Genomic DNA, 22768 nt, shown 5'->3' with positions numbered 1-22768 from the left:
GAGCAACGGACGCGCTGTGCTAATGACGGAGTGGTTCCGTCACGGCCCCGCCCACTCAATAGAACGCTCAGCGCAGGTGCGGAATTGATGCCGCGCAGGTGCCGCGGCCGGACCGTGACGGAACCACTCCGTCATTAGCACAGCGCATCCGTGGCTGGTGACGGAGTGGTTCCGTCACCAGCACGCAAAGGGTTAAAGACAATGAAGCTGGTTCAGGGGGTGTCTGGTAACAATGCTTGCGTTACTCGGCCGTCAGAAACTCATGAGGGATTTCACTGATCAGAAGTAGCTCTCATTACAGAAAAGGTTGACGACCCCTGCCCCAGTGTCACTTGTGATCTAACCACTAGTGTTTTGCACTGTGCATGTTTGGTGTGAAATGTCTGGGCACTAGTGAATATTACGTTTTATTTCTTGAAATGTACTAAGAGGCGTTTAGTCCGCACACACCTAGCGCTGGGAGGGTCGAGCCAGAGAGCTTTACAGCAGGATCAAGGTGCACCGGTGTTCAGAGGTCAGACACAGGCAGCTGAATACACAAGATCACGTGGGCGAGGCTTTAGGAACCGCCCCATATGGCAACCACTGACCCCTCCCCTGGGATGGGCTGTGAATTGAGGCCTTTTAAACCCCAGCACAGAGTCCTCTCTGAAGATCTTTCAGAGAGGAGAAGAAAGGCAGAAGACAGACCTAAGATGAGTCCTGTGACCGCCCTGCTCCTCCTGGCCCTGCTGGGGCACAGCTCAGGTGAGTGCAGCGCCTCCTCCAGGGTGAGCTGTGTATGTTCAAGTAGCTGCCCCAGCACGCCTCCATGCAAAGGGTCTTACCAAAAGCGGTCGCAAATTACATACTGATTTTTTAAATTAGAATTTTATTTTGAAAATTAACCTTTTTTTGAGTTTTTTTCACAAATTAAATAATTTTAGGGGGTCATAAAACAACGTTCCTAATTAGTAGAATAAATAATAATACATTAGGAATATTGTAATTTTGTACCCCTCCTGGGATCAGTTGCAATCACAGAGATTTCCTGAAATGAGGAATGACAAGCAGGAGGTTTCCTCCTGAGTGAAGGGCTCTATTAGGCTGGTAAGGGATACTTTTTTCTGTTATATAAGAAGGACCTCACCCATTCAATGCTTTGTGTACGATGCAACCAATCTTGAGTTTCACTCTCTTGCGTATCTTCAGCCAATGGAGTTGATGCAGGATGGGGAGGGAGGCAGCTCTATTTGGTACATTCCTAACACGACGGGCAGCAGTGGTTTGTACCACCTGGAGTCTATCTAAATGAGAATCATTGGCTGCCATCAGAAGGGCGTTGCTATAGTCCAGACGGCTGATCACAAGGGCCTGAATGGGTGTTTTATGCAGAGAGAAGGAAAGAGAGGGAGAACTCTTGCGTATTTGCTTTTAGGTGCACAAGAGAAAAGCCATCACACATAGTACTGCAAGGCAGAAGGCCTGTGTGCGAGATGTGACTCGTGACTGACTACGCAACATGGTCATCTCTTCAACTTGTTGTGAAGCTAAGTGCCGCTGCCGACTGACGGCTTCAATGTGGCACCAAAGAAAGGTGCTGCCAAGAAAGTGGCTAGTGGGGAGCAGAAGAAGCAGATTTCCATCACTGGTGTGCTGAGTGCAACCTTATTCAGCAGGGCCGGAATGGCCGTAGCGGGCACCGGGCATTACCACAGTGGGCTGCCAGGGTTGGGGTCCGGTGTTGGGCCCGTGGGGGGCGATTTTGTTACGGGTCCATTTTTGCAGCATGGCTGCAATATCAGCCGCTGTAGCGAAATCAGCCGAAACCAGCCGTGGCAAACAGCTCGGTTGCACATCCAACCCCCGGTGGGGCCCCCGAGCACTTTGCCCGGGCTGGATTTCATTCCCAGTTCGGCCTTGTTTTTCAAGAAAGATGTGCCTGCCTCACCTGCCTCCGGCGAGCAAGCTGAGAGCAGCATTCCTACGTCAACAGCACCACCTCCCCAACCTAAGCCCCGGACCATGTCTGCCAGTGAGGCAGCCAGTGCAATCATGTCGATGCCGGTGAGTTGTGATGTTGAATTGGATTTGTCCCTTTTGTAAAGTAGTACACAATCTTTTCAGGAAACACAGCAAAGTGGACAGCAGCCGCAGCCAGCAATAGTACATTAGTCTGATGTTGGAGCAGAACAGGAGGTTGAGCTTCCTTCAGAGCAAGAAGTTGAACGTCCTCTTTTAGAATCATTGGCTCGCAGATTTCCATCAAAGGAAAAGGAAGGGCACTTCTGCATCATCCACTCCTAGCACCACTTGGATGATGATGATGATGATAGGGGACACGGAGTGGACCCCGACAGAGAGCAGGAGGCAACATGCGAGGCATGGGAAAAGAAAAGTTTCAGAAATACTTAGGGGTCCGATGTACAATTGTTTCGTGCATGCGCAAATGGGTTTGTGACTTGTTTGTGTACGCAAAAAACAAATTGCCCATGTACTAACCCTATTTAGTGAGTCGCAAATTACTTTCAACTCGCTAAATAGGATTAGCAATTTGCTGTTAGGTAGGGGCGTTCCAAGGTCGTCCCTTCCTAATAGCGAGTCTGAACCCTATGTAAGACTGTTTTGCGACCGCAAACATGGTCGCAAAACAGTCGCAGTTTACCACCCTTCTCAGAAGGGTGGTAAAGCACTCACAAATGGGAAGGGGTCCCCAGGTGACCCCTTCACCTTTGTAAATGCAGGGATAATATTTTTTAGGGGCAGGCAATGGTCCCAGGGACCACTACCTGCCCTTCATTTCTCTTTTTTAAATGCATCCCAATTCCTTTAAGGAAATGGGCTGCATTTTAAAAAGAACTGCTTTATTTAAGCACGTCCAAAATTCTATATCCTAGACATGGGATTAAGTGAATCAAGTGTTAATATTCAAAACAATTCCAATATATGTCACCAAACCAAGGGCCCAAGGGCCATTACTGGTCGGTAAACCCGAAATTCGAAAATGTCAGGCTTACCGACTGGTATTGAGCCATTTCAGATGTAGGGGATGATTCGGTAAATACCGAATCGGTAATTACCCAATCATTATTTTCCAATTCGGTATTTAGTGAATCGGTAAATGGCATGTAGGAAGCACTTTTAAGAGTGCCTATGTGCTTTAAGGATTCGTTATTAACCACCAACTATTGGTGGTAAATACCGAATACCTTTGAAAATGCAAATCTGTGCATTTTCAACAGTGCCATGTGGCAGACATACATGCCCTTAGGGCATGTATGTCTGCCACATGTGCACACAAGCATTATTCAGGGGTGCAACAGGTCAATGTGACACCCTGGCACCCTTGAATGTTTCCCTATTTAAATAGGGCCTCCAGGCCCATAGGAATGAATGGGAATTACCGAATCGGTAAATACTGATTCGGTAATTACCGAATCGTACCGATTCTGTAATACTTACCAATTTTTTTTTCTACTTAGCATTTACCGATTTTAAAATACCGAATCGGTAAAATTCGGTATTTTAGAATCGGTAAATTAGGATTACCTACATCTGGCCCTATATCTATAAGAAGCAGTCAAACATAAGAGGAAAAGGTGAATCTCACCTCTCCGCCGGTTATACTTCCGACCCGGCTGGTCAATAAATCCAAATTAGGCTGAGATCTAAAATATAGCAAAAATTCTATTAGTCCAAACTTAAGGGAGTAATAGCTACAATTAATGCCACTGCTTGGCTGACCGGGAAACAAATCACATCCCACCACTGTCTTGTGTTGAGTCGTCGCTCCTCGCCCTGTCCTTATCGTCAGGATCCGTCAGAGGCGATCAAAAGTAAGGACAGCTGAAGGATTGGCAAAGGATGGGTCTCTTAGGTGATGACGAACACATGTACCTCAAGGTGTTCAGACCCACACTCCCACACCTGTACACCTTACAAACTCTTACCAAAGCCTCTCTCATCATTATTATTAATACAAATATGTGTAAAGCTCAGCTTTCACCTCACCGGTGTCCTGGCGCTAAACCACCCTCGCCAGCTCAGCAGCACAGAAACTTCACCCCGTTTGGGATCCATCCTGTGTGTCCTTTCCTGAGATGGAGACGGCTATTTATCTAAAATGCAAAACCAACAGTTGATGGACAGAATGCAGAACAATGTCACACATTCACCCCAGTACAGAGATCTGGGCCTAAATCCATCGTTTTTTTGCACTCCACACCACCCCAGTTCAGACATGGCCATATGCAACTCAGCTCTGGCCCTGTGCCTCATGGGAAAATCAGCTTTTTAGAGCTTTCCTAAAATGCATAACACTTTTCCTGCCTCTGAGGGGGGCTGGCAGCTTATTCCATGGCTGAGCTGCCCTCACCTCAAAGGCTCGCTCTCCAAACCTCACTTTCCGAAATTCCTGGACATATAGTAGTTTGGCAGAGGAGACGCGTATGTTCCTGATTGGCCTGTAGTGCTTACATTTTCTTTGCAGTAATGTGGGTCCTGTTTCCTTTATTTCCCTGTGGACCAGGCACAGTGATTTAAAACCACCCTCTCCTTCACTGGGAGCCGGTGGAGTTCCCTACGGGTGCCAGGGGGTGAGGTTAATCCAGTCCATGCTTTCCACCGCCCATTGCACTCTCTACACTCCTTCGATTAGATAGTCTGGGGCTTCGAGTATCAAAGCACTACACTGAGAGATTGTGCTGAGGATAGCAGTTGCGGGCTGTGGGAGCGGTGGCATGATAGTCCTAAGGTTCCGGAGTCATCTGAAACACGTGGCTGCTGTGTTGTTGATATGTGTCCCCATGGAGAGCTTATCATCAACATACACTCCTGGATTACACACACACTGTCGCGTCTCTAGGTTGCTCGTGCTCGTCCGAGGCGAGGCTCTTTAGAGGGTGAGACACAGACACTTTGGGTTTCTCTCCATTGAATTTTAATGAGTTGTTTTTCAGCAAAACTGTCGTCTCTTTTAGGCATGTCTGGATTCCTCTTTCTCTCACATTCACCTGTTCATTCTGAGCTGGAGCTGAAAAGATTGAAAGTGAGGCGGGTTATAAAGGTCATCTCTATATATATATGTTAAAGTGCAGTGCACTCAATGCCTACTGTCCAGCCTGCTCTGAGACAAACAGCCCAAGGAAAACCCACAACTCCACTGATAAAAGGGCACGCCTCTAATGACAAGCCCGACATGTGTAGATGAGCCTCAGGGTGTGACGTAAGGAGATCAGCAAAGGCCGGAGGGTTCTACCTCTGGCTGTCGACACTAGGGAGGGGGACAGCAATGGTGGTTTAGAACCCCTGGAGCTTCAGGCAGTCCTTCCAGACCTCCAAGGAAGGGGGCGCTTTCAAGAAGGCAGAGCCATGTCTACGCAGAGAGCTTCTGGGGAGGAACTAAAGGAGCAATCGCTGCAGGAGCCTGAAAAGAGATGCTTGATGGGATATTGAGGGTGGCGGGGCGCGTCCGAGCAGGAATGAAGCAGAAGGTTCTTAGTTGTGATCTCCGATCAGGAGAGTGATCTTGTGGGCACATGCATCAAGGGAAATTGCATTCGCAAATGGTGCGAATCGCAAAATTCTGCCGTTTGCGAATGCAATTCCCACTTCTGGGATGCATTATCATTTTTGTTATTTTCGCAATTTAAGAAATCGCAAAATTGCGATTTCTTAAATTGTGATTGCATTTAAGGAATCTCAAATTGAGATTCCTTAAATGCAATGCATCAATCTTTTAAAATTTGCGAAATCGCAAATAAGGGGAGCAAATTACCATGAAGTTGACTTACATGGTAATTTGCGAAAACTTTAAAAAATGCACTAAAGTGCATTTTTCAAAGTTTCATTTTACACACACACACATGCCCTTGGGGCATGTGTGTGTGCAAAATGTACTAATGGGCAGATTTCAGGGGTGCAACAGGGTGTCCTTTGGACACCCCTGCACCCTTGAAATTGCATTCTTAATTTGCGAATATCTAATGGTGAATCGCACATTAAGAATGTCATTCCCATTCATTTCCATGGGCCTGTAGGCCCATAGGAATGAATGGGGAGCTATTCCTTAATTGCGATTCGCAATTTGCGAGTCGCAATTAAGGAATTTTAAGAAATTGCAATTTATTTGGCAATTTCTTCATGCATTGCCATTTGCAATTCCTTATTAGCGATTCCTTATTTTTCACAAATAAGGAATCGCAAATGGCAATGTTGATGCATGTGCCAGTAGGTGCATTAGGATGGCCGTCTTGTAAACGATGTATGAACGCATAAATCATAGGGATTCCAGATGGAAGATCCAGTGTTCTTCCCCGATGGGTCTCAAGTCATACGCACTCCTAAAGGAGGATCTCCTGGCACATGCATCAACATTGCCATTTGCGATTCCTTATTTGCGAAAAATAAGGAATCACAAATGGCAATGCATGAAGAAATTGCCAAATAAATTGCGATTTCTTAAAATTCCTTAATTGCGACTCGCAAATTGCGAATCGCAATTAAGGAATAGCTCCCCATTCATTCCTATGGGCCTAGGGGCCCATAGGAATGAATGGGAATGACATTCTTAATTTGCGATTCACCATTAGATATTCGCAAATTAAGAATGCAATTTCAAGGGTGCAGGGGTCTCCAAAGGACACCCTGTTGCACCCCTGAAATCTGCCCATTAGTACATTTTGCACACACACATGCCCCAAGGGCATGTGTGTGTGTGTGTAAAATGAAACTTTGAAAAATGCACTTTAGTGCATTTTTTAAAGTTTTCGCAAATTACCATGAAGGTCAACTTCATGGTAATTTGCTCCCCTTATTTGCGAATTCGCAAATTTTAAAAGATTGAGGCATTGCATTTAAGGAATCTCAATTTGAGATTCCTTAAATGCAATCGCAATTTAAGAAATCGCAATTTTGCGATTTCTTAAATTGCGAAAATAACAAAAATGATAATGCATCCCAAAAGTGGGAATTGCACTTGCAAACGGCCGAATTTTGCGATTCGCACCATTTGCGAATGCAATTTCCCTTGATGCATGTGCCCACTAGTGTATCGCCTAAGGGAGTTCAGGTCCTTGGGATTCCTGAAGGATCCGATATACTGCTCTAAGTGGTCTCAAGTCATATGGATGCCTGAAGTTGGATCTAGTGTACCGGGTCCTCAAGTCATACTGATCCTGACGGAGGATCCAGTGTGCTTCCTAAGGGTCTCCCTTCATATGGATTCCTAAACCAGGATCCAGTGTACTCCCCTATGGGGTCTCAAGTCATATGGATCCCTGAAGCTTAGGAGGATCCAGTGTGCTTCCCTAAGGGTACTCACTCACATCATAAGGATTCCTAATGGCGGATCCGGTGTACTCCCTAAGGGTACTCACTCACCTCATAAGGATTCCTAATGGCGGATCCGGTGTACTCCCTAAGGGTACTCACTCACATCATAAGGATTCCTAATGGCGGATCCGGTGTACTCCCTAAGGGTACTCACTCACATCATAAGGATTCCTAATGGCGGATCTGGTGTACTCCCTAAGGGTACTCACTCACATCATAAGGATTCCTAATGGCGGATCCGGTGTACTCACTAAGGGTACTCACTCACATCATAAGGATTCCTAATGGCGGATCCGGAGTACTCCCTAAGGGCAGGACTTTGGTCAAGTTTTTCTGACCTTAAGAGGGCACTGACAGTAGACGTGGGAGAGTCAAGAGGGTGCTGAGGAGAGTCTTTCCTCTACCACTTCTCTTGGACAAAAAACTCTTCTTTCAAGAGTCAATCCAGGAGACACTTTGCCCTGTGTGTACCACCCCTTACATCTCTGTAGGGACAAGCCCTGTTCCCTAGCTTCTGATTTCTGAGCATTTATTTAGGACTTCTTCATCCTAAAGTAGAGTGACCGAGTGCAAACCCCAAAGGATTTTTGGATGATGCCGCTCCCCACTGTCTAAGGCGGTAAGATACTGCGGCTCCAGTTCTCGAACTACTTAGAACATGAACAACAACGAAACACATTCAACACTGAAATAAGCTCAAAATTGGGGCAGAAATCCGTCTTAGTTATCAATTCCAGAGCAGACTTGACATGATGTGGTCCCTGAAGCAGAAGATGCGGCTTGACCAGGGGTTGTAGATGCATCACCACTGCCCACTCTTCATCACTGCCCAGGAGGAAGGCTCAGCATCAACTGGGACCAAGCCAGGTGGAGATATGAGAAGGAGAAGGACGCGTCCTCTCAGCGGGAGTCACACAAACGCACATTTCCCTGTGTCTCTTTATTCTATCTTTTCATTGGTGCTTCTCTTGACACGTGAGGTCATGTAACAGGGCATGTCATCCTCTCTAATGTCTCCTGCCTATCACTCCTCAATGAAACATGTTTATAAGATGTTGGGGCATATTATCAAGGGATTTATCTCCACTTTTTTGGCTTTAAAAGCCAAGGAAGCGGAGATAAAATTATCTCCCTATCAGCAACAGGGTGCTAACACGCAAATTCACATGTTAGCACCCTTTTTCTCTACGCTTCCCCTTGCATCTCTAATGAGATGCAAAGGGGGCGTTCCAGAGAAAAATAATAGGAGAAATATTGTTAAGCGACATTTCTCCTATTATCAAGGATTTCGCTAACCCTGTTAGTGATAAAAAAAAGCAGCGCTAACCGCGGTTAGCGCTGCTTTTTTTACACCTGGTATTTTCCTGACTTAGCCTCGATATCCTATGGAAGGTGGATATCATGGCTAAGTTTGTGAGCCCCTATCATCAAGCTAACGCCAAACTTCGAGAGATTATCGTTGGTTTTCCAGCGATAATCTCCCATTTGGCAGTTAGTGCGAGGAGTTTTATCACTTCTGAGATAAACCTTGCTAATAGCAAGTTATCTCTGCGATAATTTCTGGCGATGCTTAGCGTTGAAAAATGTGTTGCTAAGCCTCGTTAGCGATAAATATCGCTAATCGTTGGTAATATGCCCCGTTGTTCTTAGCATCTCACTGACTTATTAAATGAAAGTTGTTTTTCTGTCCTCATCTAATGTGCCTTTTTCTTCTGTCATCCACTGTGTTGTTACAGATGTCCTTAAACCTAACCCCATGCTCAGAAGAATCAGTACATCCTGTGACAGGTCTGAGGAGTCACTATTGGCTGCTTTATGATCCCTCTCAGGTGCTCCCAAAGATGGAAGCTTCACCACAATAACATGAGACATCTCTGTCACCCTCAAGGTATCCCCATGGCCTGTGTGCAGGTCCCAGGAGCGCTGGTGCAGATCGATGCTGGGAACGGACTGGTGTTTGGAGTGAATCAAGGTGCAAACATCTACACCCTGTTCAATGGCCAGTGGGTTCAGCTCTCCGGAGCCCTGAAGCACGTCACCACCGGCGCCGCAGGAGTGTGGGGCGTCAACAATGCCAACATGATCTATAAACTTGTGGGAGGAGCCTGGACCCTAACCACTGGTAAGGTTATATGTGGGAGAAGATGTGTCAAATCCAGGTATCAACGTTTATTTATTGATACGGTTCTGTGTCATTCAATCCACAAACAAACTTTATTCGACTACTTTAGCCATGAATATCAAATCTTTGTCTAATACAATAATAAAACTAACAATTCTGATTTTTCTAACTATCCTTAACCTACACAAAAATTCGGATATATACAATTTTTTACATATAATTTTTCATACCCTCATCTATACATCAATATATCTCATATTCACAATATTAAAAGAACGAATATATATAATTAAAATATATTCCTTCATAAATCAACTTGTATCAAAGGACATGTGAGCACCCTCGTGAATGGTAAAAGACTTCCTAATTTTCCTAAACTAAGCGGATCCACTACATGAGGGCAGAAGTATCAACCCTCTCTAAGAATTGGTTACTGGGCAAAGAGCCAGGTCTTCAAATACTTATGAAAAGAAATGTGTGACTCAAGGCAAGAGAGGAATATGGGAAAAGTCACTTACCCATACAGTTACTCACAGAGTCACACACTCACCCAAACAACTACTCATGCTCCCAGTTATTCATCCATACAGCCACTCATATACCCATTCACTCACCCATGCAGTCTTTCAACACAGCCGTTCTTTCATCCATTCAAGCACTCGCACACTCACTCACAAGCCCACACACTCACATACCCATTAACACATCCATTCATGCACTCTTACATCCACTCACTCTCCCATACCGCCATTCACATATACACTTACTCTCTAATACTGCCACTAACAAAGCTCACTTAACTAAACAACCACTTACTCACACATACTGCTACTTGCACACCCAATCACTCACTCATACAACCATTCAAACACCCGCTCACTTACCCATACAGGCACTCGCACATCCAGTCACACACCCATACAGCCACTCACACAGCCACCCACTCACCCATAGAGCCATTCACATATCCTCTCACTCACTAATACAGCCACTCACACAGCCACCCACTCACCCATAGAGCCATTCACATATCCTCTCACTCACTAATACAGCCACTCACACAGTCACTCACTCACCCACACATCTACCCACACACCCACTTATACACACAAATAGCTACTGAGACACCCACTCACACATGGATACACAGAGTCATACATCTGCGCACATACTATATGTTAGAGTAGTATCACTCATTAGTAGTGCACCTATAATACTAATCAGATTTTTGTAGTAAGTTGGTAAGTAGGTAAGTCGATGTCATTTGAGATGTCATCAGTTATGTCACTGACCATCTCAGGAATGATGCAATATGTGAGGTAATAATAAGCAGTGCATTGCGGGGACGTATGTTATTGTTAGCTCAGGTAACTATAAGTGCTGAATTTCTATGTTTTTGCATGAGTGAAATCTGAGCCTAACTATGACGTCTCTGTAACCTTTGTTTTTTAGTGAATTTCCAAGGTTTTTTTTTCTATTTCATAAACCTTTGTTTTTTTAAGTGAATATGTATATATTTAAACATACGCATTTACAAGGCTACAAAAAACCTTGTCACCCTATTTATATTGCTTTAACCCTTCCTGATGGAGTCTTCATGCAGCAGGGGCTCAGAGTGTGTGCAAGGAGTGTTTGCATGTTTGTGTGTGAACAATGAACTCCTGCTGCAGTGGGTGCATGCTGTTTTCAACCCCTCCTGCTGGAGCCTTCATGCAGAATAGAGTGTGTATGTGCGTGTGGATGATGAGCTCCGTTTGCAGTGTGTGCTGTCTCATCCCCTCCTGCTGGAGTCTTCATGCAGCAGACCTTGTGTGTGTGCATGTGTGTGTGAGTGGAATGTGCATGTTTGTGTGTGCATGCTGAGTTGATGGTGCTGCAGTCCATGCTGTTTGCACCTGCCTCTTGCTGGAGTCTTTCATGCTGTAGGCACTGAGAGAATGTGTAGGTGTGGGTGTGTGCATGTTTGTGTGTGCATGTTGAGCTGCAGTGCGTGCTGTTACACACCCGCCTCCTTCTGGAGTCGTCATGCAGCACGCACTGAATGTGTGTAGTATGTGCATGTTTGTGCAGACATGTTGAACTGCGGTTCGTGTTGTTACACACCCACCCCAATTCCTGCAGGAGACTTCAAGTAGCAAGCACTGAGAGAGAGAGAGTGTGTGTGTGTCGTGTGCATGTATGCTGAGCTCCTGCTGCAGAGATGCTACTGCAGTGTGAGCTGTTACACCCCAGGTCTTGTGTGAGTGTGTGTGTTTGTGCGTGCTTGAGCTCCTCCTCCAGAGATACACCTGCTACGCTTGCTGTTGCACATTCCTGTTGGAGTCTTCATGGACATCCCACGCAACCCACCACCAGGACCAGGGCAGCCAAGCTACTTAGCGGAGAACACAGACCCTGCAACAGACCACACAGCAGGAAGCACCCGCAAGCACGGCTGCCTCACAACACTTCACCGACCAACTCATGGCACCCCAATGCCATGTGTCAGAATTAAAAAAGGAGGTGGCCTAACAGGTGCGGATGGGGTCTGAACCTATGGAAGGCAAACTAGATCACATATGTGGGTGTCTATTATCCTTCAGGGACCACCGACACCCCACAAAGGAGACCCACACTGCCATAGAGACACAGGCAGATGCACAGCCCCAGTACAGAACCACGCCTAGGGGCACACAAATATCAGTCACACACCCACATTGGCTCTGCGTACGACAGCCCAGTCGACTCCCCTTATGAATCGAGTGGGTGACGACAAAGCTACATGTCCAAGCTCTAACCCACTGCCTGCGGTGACATTTCTGCATCCGCTGTACACAGCACAATGTAATGTCTTAGGGCCCAGGGCCCTTGTGAGAAGGTGGCTCTATAAATACTGGACAATAAGGCAGTACAGTGTGTATAGAGTCCACAAACCCCAAAGGTATAACAGAGGTTAAAGTCAGAACTGACCTTACTCTCCAAAGTGGTAGCTTGGCCGAGCAGTAAGGCAGTACCAGAGGACAGTGTAAAGCATGTGTTGCACACACTCAGTCAGCAAAAGGTTTCACACACTCAAGAACTGAACTCCAGGCCAATTGTTATTATATCCTTAGATATAGTTGTTTTATTTTTAGAACCAACAATTGTAAAAATATACTGTTCGAGGTATGAGTACTCTCAGGTAAATACTTTGCAGAGGAGCAATAAGTTTGTACACACAATAGTCACAGGTTAGCTAATAGCAATACAGTTCTGCAACACACTCTAGCATTGAACTCAATGATTTTCATAGGAAAGAACAGTTGATTACTTTATGGATTACTTTGGTAGTTCCAGGACTAGATCTTGGATACAGTCCTGGGGTCTAAGCTGAAACCAGATTAGCAAAAACGTTTTACTTATAGTGATGATTTTTCCTGAATATAAAGCTGTTTTAAAAGTTCCCACTTAGAAACCTTTCGAGGTGATTCTCACAATGTTATTCAATGGGAGGAAATTCAGGTTACAGGTAAAGTACGGTCGCATTACTTTTGTAACCCAGCACTAGTCTCCTAGGGCCAGCACTGGGGGCTTAACTCAAAACAGGTAGGTAATTGCGTTTCAGTATGTCGTATGATTTTTAAAAAATATTTGCAGTTTTCAAAAGTAGACACTTAAAAGAAATTTCATAGAAAAGCAGACAATGGGTTCCTATGGAGAAAATACAGGTTACTAGTAAACCCGCTAGGGATTACTTTTGCGGTTCAGTACTGGGCTGACAGGTACAGTACTGGCTTCTCCCCTGATCACAGGTGAGTACTTTCGGATTCGGACTTTGGCTGATTTTATAGGAATATTTTCAGTTTTCAAAACTTCACACAAATTTTTTCGAGTAAAGATGAGCCAATGTTATCCAATGGCAGGTAAGTGAATTACCGGTTTCCAGGTGAGTACTTGGTTGATGAAGTCAATGTTCTGGGCATAGACTCAGGGGTCCCCCAGGGTCAGGTAGGTACAGTTAGTTCACCCTCAGCGGCACAGGGGCGGCCGGGTGCAGAGGTAGGTAGGCCCAATGATATCCTATGAGGGAAAGGGGGCCTTCGGTTGGTGGCTGCTGCCTCGCAGGCCACGCGGTGGTCTGAGCTGTGCTCCTGGTCACTTGCTCCGGGCAAGGGGGGAATTAAGTTAGGACAGAGAGGTAGCAGCCAGCGGCACTCGGGCGGCTGGGTGCAGGGTGCTTTTGAGCCTTCGGGCGCTCAATGTTATCCAATGAGGATCTTGCAAAAAGGAACAAAGGCTGCAGGCTCGGGGGCAGAGACTGTCCAGAGGCGACCAGCACTTCGAGGGGTAAGTAGGGATCTTGGAGCACAGGTAGGTACCCCAAAGGGAGGCACAGGGGGCTGGAGGGCACCGGGTGCTGGGGTGTCTTTGGGTGTTGGAAAAGCTTACCCTCGGCTGGTCGCAGTTGGGGTGGCCCCTGGTTCTGAGTCGGCAGGCGTCGGCTGGTTCGTCGAGGAGGGTCATTGGGCACTGGACTTCGGGTCCCAGTCGCCGTGGGGACGTCCTCCTGGTCTTGGTTCGGGTTGGCCCGGCCCAGGCTCGGATGGTGCAGAGTGGGCTGGTCCGGAGCTTCCTGGCTGGCACCAGGTGGGTTGTGGCAGCAGAGCCTCTGCTGGAGGGAGTCCCAATCGTCGAGAGGGTCACGGCAGGCAGGTCCTCAGGGTGTCCTAAGGTCACTCTCCGTCGAGGTCGCCGGGTTCAGGCAGGAGCAGGTTCCAGGATCAACAGGCTGGTAGGGCTGGGGCCAAGTCAGTTGGTGTTGTCCTGTTGTTAGCAGCTGCGCGGCGGGTCTTCTTCTTCTTTATCTTCTTTCTTCTTTTTGATATCGTGATCTGAGGAAGGAAGGTTCAGGGAGCCCCTAAATACTGAATTTAGGGGCGTTACAGGTAGGGGAAGGGCAGGGACCAATGGGTCCCTGTCCTGGGGTGAGTACACCCCCTGACCTGCTCCTCTCCTGTGGGATGGTGGCAGGAGCCTAGCTGGGATTGGGTAGGGCTCCCCATCTACAAGATGGCCGGGGCCCGGGGTCGTGCTTCACCTTGCCTCTTCCAACTGAGGGGTGGAGTTGGCACAGGTTGGCACACCCCCCTTCCTGACGTGGTTTTTCCCGCCAGTCTTCCCGCCAAAGTGGAGGTTGGACTGGTGGGGGGCTGGTTGCTGGGAACAGAAAATGGTCTGGAGAAGCTCTCAGAGGCGGTATGCCTTTGAAGCTTCCCCCTGTCCATCCTGTGGGAGGAGACATAGCACCTCACCCAGGATGTGCTTTGTTGCAGACCAAGGAGAGCGGGGGGCTCTCCACCCAGGGGTCCAGCAACATGTCTGCTGTGTGGCAGCCTCTGCAGTCACTCAGCCCAGACGTGGATTGTAGGTTTGGGTTTTGGAGGGCGTCTCTAAGATGCCCTCTTGTGCATGTTACATTAAATCCCACACTGGCATCAGTGCGGGTTTAATGTGCTGAGAAGTTTGATACCACACTTGTCAGTCTTCAGTGTAGCCATTATGGTGCTGTAGGGTTCGTAATGACAACCTTCCAGCACCATATACTCTTAATGGCATCACTGCACTTACAGTGCCCAGGAATGGCCCTGGGTACTGTAGGGGCACAGGGCTCATGCACCCGTGCCCTCACCTCTGGCATAGGGCACCCAGCTCGAGGGGTGACTGAGGTATACCAGGGCAGTGGGTTCTGTGGGCAGGGCACATAGGGATGTGTGCCCTGTTGACTCTGGTTTTGGTTCTGTACTTAGGCAGTCATCCTGCCAAGGCAGTGTGTGGGTGCCAGGGTACAGGGCCCCTGAGGATGGCATAATCAGTGCTGCAGTCCTCAGGGGTCTTCTCTGGTCACCATGCCCTGGGTACCTAGGGTACCATTTACTGGGGACTGGCAGGTGGCCAGAGATGCCAATTGGGTATTTTGTTTCTGTACAGTTTTAGGGAAGGAACACAGGCCCTGGGTACCTGATTGGCAGGGACCCAGGGCACACTCAGTCAAAGCACATCAGCAGTTCAGAAAAAAAGTGGGGGCATACCAAGGCAAGAAAGATGGCACTTTCTCACACAACCCCCCCTCCCCAAACAAAAGGTGATGAGACTAACCTTGCCCTAGGGAGTCTTCATTGTCTAAGTGGAAAAACCTGGAAAGTCCATCTGCATTGGTATGGGCAGTCCCTGGTCGGTGTTCCACTTCAAAGTCTATTCCCTGTAGGGAGATGGACCATCTCAGTAGTTTTGGATTTTCCCCCTTCATCTGCATTAGCCATCTGAGAGGTCTGTGGTCAGTTTGAACCAGGAAGTGAGTTCCAAATAGGTAGGGCCTCAACTTCTTCAGGGACCAAACCACAGCAAAGGCCTCCCTCTCAATGGCACTCAAACGCTGCTCTCTGGGGAGTAGCCTCCTGCTTATGAAAGCAACAGGCTGGTCTTGGCCTTCTTTCATTGATCTGGGAGAGGACTGCCCCTATTCCCAGCTCTGAGGCATCAGTCTGCACTAGGAACTGCTTGGAGTAGTCTGGGGCTTTTAGAATGGGTGCTGAGCACATTGCTTCTTTCAGGGTGTCAAAAGCCTTTTGGCAGCTAACAGTCCAGTTTACTTTCTTGGGCATTTTCTTGAAGGTGAGTTCTGTGAGGGGAGCCACAATAGACCTATAACCTTTCACACACTTTCTGTAATACCCAGTCAAGCCAAGGAATGCCCTGACTTGGGTCTGGGTTCTTGGAGCTGCCCAGTCCAGGATGCTCTGGATCTTGGCCTGTAAGTGTTGGACTTGGCCTCCACCAACAAGGTGGCCCAAGTACACCACAGTGCCCTGCCCTATCTGGCATGTGGATGCCTTGATAGTCAGTCCTGCAGATTGCAGGGCTCGCAGAACCTTCCCAAGGTGGATCAGGTGATCCTGCCAGGTGGAGCTAAAGACAGCAATATCATCAAGAAGAAGGATTCCAACCCAGTCAGGACTTGATTCACCAACCTCTGGAAGGTGGCAGGGGCATTCTTTAACCCAAAAGGCATCACAGTAAACTGATAGTGCCCATCAGGGGTGGAGAATGCTGTTTTCTCTTTGGTTCCTGGGGCCATGCCAATTTGCCAGAACCCTGCAGTCAAGTTAAAGGTGCTTAGAAATGTGGCTGCCCCTAGTTCGTCTATCAACTCATCTGCTCTTGGAATGGGGTGAGTATCTGTCTTGGTGACAGAGTTGAGCCCTCTATAGTCCACACAGAACATCATCTCTCTTTTTCCGACCTGTTGATGAGGTTTGGGGACTAGAACCACTGGGCTGGCCCAGGGGCTTTCAGAGGGTTCCATCACCCCTAGCTCCTGCATCTTGCTGACTTCAGCTTTGATGCTTTACTTGACTTGGTCTGATTGTCGATAGATCTTGTTTTTGACAGGGTTAATGTCACCAGTGTCCACATCATGGGTACACCAGCTGGTCAGGCCAGGGGTCAAGGAAAAGATGCTAGCAAACTGCTGTAAGACTTGCTTGCAGTCAGCCTGCTGTTGGGAAGTGAGGGTGTCTGAAAAGACTACTCCATCCACTGACCCATCTTTTGGGCTGGTAGAGAGGAGATCAGGGAGGGGTTCACTCTCTGCTTCCTGTTCCTCATCAGTCACCAGCAGCATGGTGAGGTCAGCCATGTCATGGTAGAGTTTGAGACGGTTCACATGGATAACCCTTTTGGGTGTCCTGCTGGTGCCCAGGTCCACTAAGTAAGTGACCTCACTCTTTTTTTCCAGGATAGGGTAAGGGCCACTCCATCTGTCTTGGAGAGCCCTTGGTGCCACTGGCTCCAAAACCCACACCTGTTGCCAAAGTTGAAATTCAACTATGGCAGCTTTTTGGTCATACCAGTGCTTAGGTAGCTCCTGGCTGGCCTCAAGATTTTTGGATGCCTTATCCATGCTGGACCTTAGGCCAAGCACATAGTCCACAATGTCCTGTTTGGGTTCTTGGAGAGGCCTCTCCCAACCCTCTTTTACAAGACAGAGTGGTCCCCTTACAGGATGACCAAACAGAAGTTCAAAGGGTGAAAACCCCACTCCCTTCTGTGGCACTTCCCTATAAGCAAAAAGCAGGCATGGCAACAAGACATCCCATCTCCTTTTGAGTTTTTCAGGGAGCCCCGTGATCATACCTTTCAATGTCGCATTGAACCTTTCTACAAGACCATTGGTCTGTGGGTGGTATGGGGTAGTGAACTTGTACTGCACCCCACACTCCTTCCACATGTGCTTCAGGTAAGCAGACATGAAGTTGGTACCTCTGTCTGAGACCATCTCCTTAGGAAACCCTACCCTGGTGAAGACACCTAGGAGGGCTTTGGCTACTGCAGGAGCTGTAGTCACCCTAAGGGGAATTGCTTCGGGGTACCTAGTAGCATGATCCACTACTACTAGAATGAATTTGTTCCCTGAGGCTGTGGGAGGTTCCAGTGGACCCACAATGTCTACACCTACCCTTTCAAAGGGCACCGCCACCACTGGTAGTGGTATCAGGGGGCCTTTGGCTTGCCACCTGTCTTGCCACTGGCCGGACATGTAACACAGGTGCTCACAAACTCCTTCACTTTTTGGTTCATCTGGGGCCAGTAAAAGTGGCTAACCAACCTTTCCCAAGTTTTGGTTTGCCCCAGGTGTCCAGCTAGGGGGATGTCATGAGTCAAAGTTAGGAGGAACTCCCTGTACTTCTGTGGCACTACCACTCTCCTGGTAGCTCCAGGGTTGGGGTTTCTTGCCTCAGCATACAGTAATCCCTCTTCCCAATAAGCTCTGTGGGTACCACTGACATCTCCCTTTGCTTCTGCAGCTGCTTGCTCCCTCAGGCTTTCAAGAGTGGGGCAGTATCGCTGGCCCTGGCACAGCTCTTCCCTAGTGGGTCCCCCTGGGCCCAGGAGTCCAGCCTGATAAGGCTCAAGCTCCCTAGACTCAGTTCCCTCTAGGGTTTCCAAGTCCTCTCCCTAGGGAGAGGGGTCCTGAGAGGCTGGCTGTGTAGAAGCTGGTTCCCCAGTCTCCTTGCTTTTTCTCTTGGTTGGTTGGACCATACTTTCAGGCTCCAACCCCACTTGTTCACCCTTCTTTTTGCTCTGTGCTCTGGTTTGGACACACACCAATCTAGGGATACCCAGCATGGCTGCATGGGTTGCTTTCTCCACTTCAGCCCAGGCTGAGGTCTCCAGGTCATTCCCAAGCAGACAGTCAGCTGGAAATTGTGGTGAGACCACTACCAGTTTTAGGCCAGTAACCTCCCCCCATCCTAATGTTACCATAGCTAGGGGGCGTTGGGTGATAATGCTGTCAGCATTGGTGACTGGGCAAGTTTTCCCAATCCGGTATTGCTCTGGGGAAACCAGCTTTTCCCTTACCATAGTGATGCTGGCACCTGTATCCCTCAGGGCTTCGACTCTGGTTCCATTGATGGAGGGGTATTGCAGATATTTGTTACAGTTGGTTGGCCACCCAGCCACACTGGCAACCTCCATGTTCCCCAAGCAGACCAGGCTAGCCTGAGTGTGTTCCCAGATTTGCTCTGGTCACTCCTCTGATCCCATCTGTAGATTTACTGTCCCTGGAGAAGCTGGAATGGGTGTCTTAGGGGCTTTGTTGTAGGGGCAGTTCTTATCCATAGTTAAATGTCCCAACTTCTTACAGTTGTTACAATAGGCCTTGTTAGGATCGAAGTTTCTTCCCCTATAGGGCTGAGGCACATAGGGAGTAGATTGGGACCCACCCCCCTGAACAGGTTTTTGGGGCCCTTTGGAAGACTCAGACTTTTATCTTGGGGATTCTCACTACCTTTCCACTGGGGGGGGGGGCTAAGGGGGGGGGGGGTTGTGACCACCTTCTTTTGGTCACCCCCAGTGGCTGTCCTTGTCACCCTATTCTTGACCCAGTGGTCTGCCTTCTTTCCCAATTCTTAGGGAGAAATTAGACCAGGTCTACCAAATACTGATGTAACTTTTCATTTGTGCAATTACTCAAAATGTGTTCCTTCATGAACAAATTATGCAGCCCAGTAAAGTCATGCACATTGTGTCCAGTTAACCAACCATCTAGTGTCTTTATTGAGTAGTCTACAAAATCAATCCAGGATTGCGTCTGGGTTTTGTGAGCCCCCCTGAACCTAATTCTGTACTCCTCAGTGGGGAGTCCAAATCACTCAATCGGAGTCTTCTTCATGAGATCATAGGACCCTGCATCTGGCCCAGAGAGGGTCAGGAGTCTGTCTCTGCAGTTACCAGAGAACAGTTCCCACAGGAGTGCCCCCAGAGAGGTTTCTTTAGCTGTCTGATGTCACAAGCCCTCTCAAAGCCTGTGAACCACTTGGTGATGTCATCACCTTCCTCAAATTTAGGGACAATCCCTTTGGGGATGTTGGGATCATAAGATTGCTCTCTGTCCTCGTTATTGGTATTGCTGCCACCAGAGATGGGGGCAAGGCCCATCTCTTTTCTTTCTTTTTCTAGAGCCAGGAGCCTGGTCTCTAGGTCTAACCTTTTGGCCAACTTTGCTAGGAAGCTGTCCTCTTCACTGGGACTTTCCCCAATGTGTCCCCTGGGGGCTAGTCCACCTTTGTGATCCCTAGGCTCCCAGAGGTAGATTCTTGGAGTCAGGGGTACAGGGACCCCCTCCTCCCTAGGAATGACAGGGGGATCCTCAGTGCCCTCCTCCTCGTCCACTCCATCTTACTCTGGCTGGGTGTCACCCTGCTCAGAGGGGTGGTCTTTTGCATACTCAGCCAGGAGCTCTTGGAGCTTTTGTTTGGTTGGATGCAGACCTACAGTTATTTTCTTTATCTTGCATAGGGCCCCCAATTCCTTGAAGTCCAGGTGCAAGTAGGGTGTGAGGTCGAGTTCCTCCACCATGTTTATATTATCTTCACTAACAGCTGGGTTCTGGTGAGACATTCTAACCTGATAGTTCTAACCCTCTACCCTAGCTTGTAGTGACTTTTATTTTCACAAACTTCTAATTGGACTTAAGCAAGGCCCTGTCAGATTTTTTGTATTTTTGGAAAAGACCAATTTCAGAATTTTGAAGGCAATTTATGAGTTCTGTTGTGTGATCAGATGGTAACCAGGTAGTCCAACAAATGCAAGTTTGTATCCCACCGCGGATCCACCAATGTGTGAAGGTGGCTCTATATATACTGGACAATAAGGCAGTACAGTGTGTATAGAGTCCACAAACCCCAGAGGTATAACAGAGATTAAAGTCAGAACTGACCTTACTCTCTATTTGTGGTAGCTTGGTCGAGCAGTAAGGCAGTACCAGAGGACAGTGTAAAGCATGTGTTGCACACACTCAGTCAGCAAAAGGTTTCACACACCCAAGAACTGAACTCCAGGCCAGATGTCCCTACAGAAGTACCAGAATTAGTAGATTCCTGTGAAGGAGATCTGGACCTTCTAGGCACTCTGTTAACTCTTCCTGGTAGAGTGAAGAGAGGGCCACTGGGGTTCTATTCTTCATCCACAGGGAGAATTGGATTGTCCAAGTTAGAATCATTATGATCCTCCTGGTCAGCTTCAGAGTCTAGGTCTTGGAAGTTTTCACTTCCTAGCCTTTCCTCTTCTGCTGCCCCACCCAACCTGCCTGCCTCATCAGACCCTGGGGTCTTTCTGAGGTCATCTAAAAGCAGTACATCTATGAGGTGTTGAGCCCTGGGGTTTTTCCCTGTCTTCAGTTTTCTAGATGCACACATGTTTCTCAATTACTGAAATGGGAATGGTCACACTTAGTAAGCATGGAGCCACTGGCTTCAGCTCTTGATGACATACTAGTGTTAGGTGGCGTAGGCACCTACCTAACCTAGTGGACAATTAAACTCTCTCTTGAGCTGGAGAAAAGATGTGCTAGACCCTTGACTTACCCAACTCTAAATTCAGTAGAACTTACTTTATTTTAGACTTGTTTTATATGCACCTAACTACCTATAGTGGTTTTCAGTTAGTCACTCAATGAGATTATCAAGTAAAGCAATAGAAAGCTTGAATCCAACCGCTGCCACCAATGTGAGAAGTTGGCCTGGCATATGCTGTCCACTAGTTATAGTGGGCACCTTGTACCAGTCCAAACAACCCTTATTGATGGTTATGTTTAAGACAACCTTTATTGAAAGCTATCCTAGTGGTAGCAATGAAGAGCAGCCTTCAGGCTAAGTCTTGAAGGAGTGTAAAGCAGCTTGGTTTACCAGATTATAACCTCTTGAATTACCAAAGCAAAGGAGAACCACACAAGGTATATAGAAAAAATATATGTATTTATTACTAAACACTCTATGAGATTAGAGAGTAAGCTACACAATATCAACACACTAGAACATAAGTATTTAGCACAATATACAATGGGCCCCAGGGGGAGACCAAACCATATATTAAGAAAGTGGTATAAGAACCACAACTTGACTAGAAACAGTTCTTAGAGCATATAGAATCGCTGGGAACCCAAAGGGACCCATTTGCAGTGTGAGAACACAGCCGCAAGCTCTGTATAATCCTATGGGAAAGTCTTGGTTGGAATTTTGAAGATTAAGGACACTTCCTAGAGGACTTGGAGCAACCCTTTTAGACTTAGAAAGTTCTAAGTCCAGCACCCATGTGAGCACCGGAGTACTTGTGTTACCTCACCCAGGGAAGCCGGGTGCATAGGTGCCATATGGTGTCGGGAATTGTCGCTGCCGTGGAAAGGAAATGTGCCCGGTGTGATCCAAGCCTGGATCAGAGATGGGAAGAACCTGAAAGCAGAGGGGACAGAGTCTGGGTCACTTCAGGGTGACCAGGAGAACGGTACACTAATACCCACAAATCTTGGGTGTTTCAGCTGGAATGAGGAGAAGATTGACCCCGCTGCCACGGGGACCTGGAGACGTTGATGATGACCAGAGTCCACAGGCAAGCTGACCCACAAAGGGTGAGTGCTGGGGGGGGTCGGTGTCCGTATCATAGACCAACAAGCCTCGGCAAACAGCAACCCATGCTGTGAGAGTAAAAAGGCTTCGGTGTGGACCAGCAAGGTCTTGGTGACTCCCCAAGCGATGGAGAGTCAAGGCACATCTGGAGCAACCAGGTAAGCCCATTGAAAGTTATAGTACCCTTCTCAGGGACCCACAAGTCAAAGGACAAGGGATCGCAAAGGGACCTCGAGAGGAATCACTAAACACCAGCCCACGGGTTACTCGTGGAGTGTAGGTCAGTAATCTTCATTGGAATTATTGCTCAGGGCCTGGACTACAAGCAGCCCACAACACAGCCTCAGGGATCGCCAAGAAGCATATGCTGCAGCAAGGGATTCGGGTTGCACAGTCCCCACGCGGGCTTTGG

The 22768-nt window shown here is 47.8% G+C and overlaps 1 protein-coding gene across 1 annotated transcript in view; it reads left to right on the top strand.

Moving 5' to 3' along the window:
* The first annotated feature begins 672 nt into the window (after positions 1–672).
* The window catches only part of LOC144766552 (fish-egg lectin-like), a 62655-nt gene continuing 40559 nt past the window's right edge, over positions 673–22768 (top strand). Inside the window, exons 1-2 of the mRNA XM_078650356.1 lie at positions 673–747; positions 9200–9433. Of these exons, the coding sequence (XP_078506482.1) occupies positions 696–747; positions 9200–9433 (286 nt within the window). The 5' untranslated portion in view covers positions 673–695. The remainder of the gene's footprint in view (positions 748–9199; positions 9434–22768) is intronic.

Source organism: Lissotriton helveticus, chromosome 7, assembly GCF_964261635.1.
Source record: "Lissotriton helveticus chromosome 7, aLisHel1.1, whole genome shotgun sequence".
NCBI lineage: Eukaryota > Metazoa > Chordata > Amphibia > Caudata > Salamandridae > Lissotriton > Lissotriton helveticus.
The sequence above is the reverse complement of the archived record's forward strand: the minus strand, read 5'-3'. Positions and strand labels throughout refer to the sequence as shown.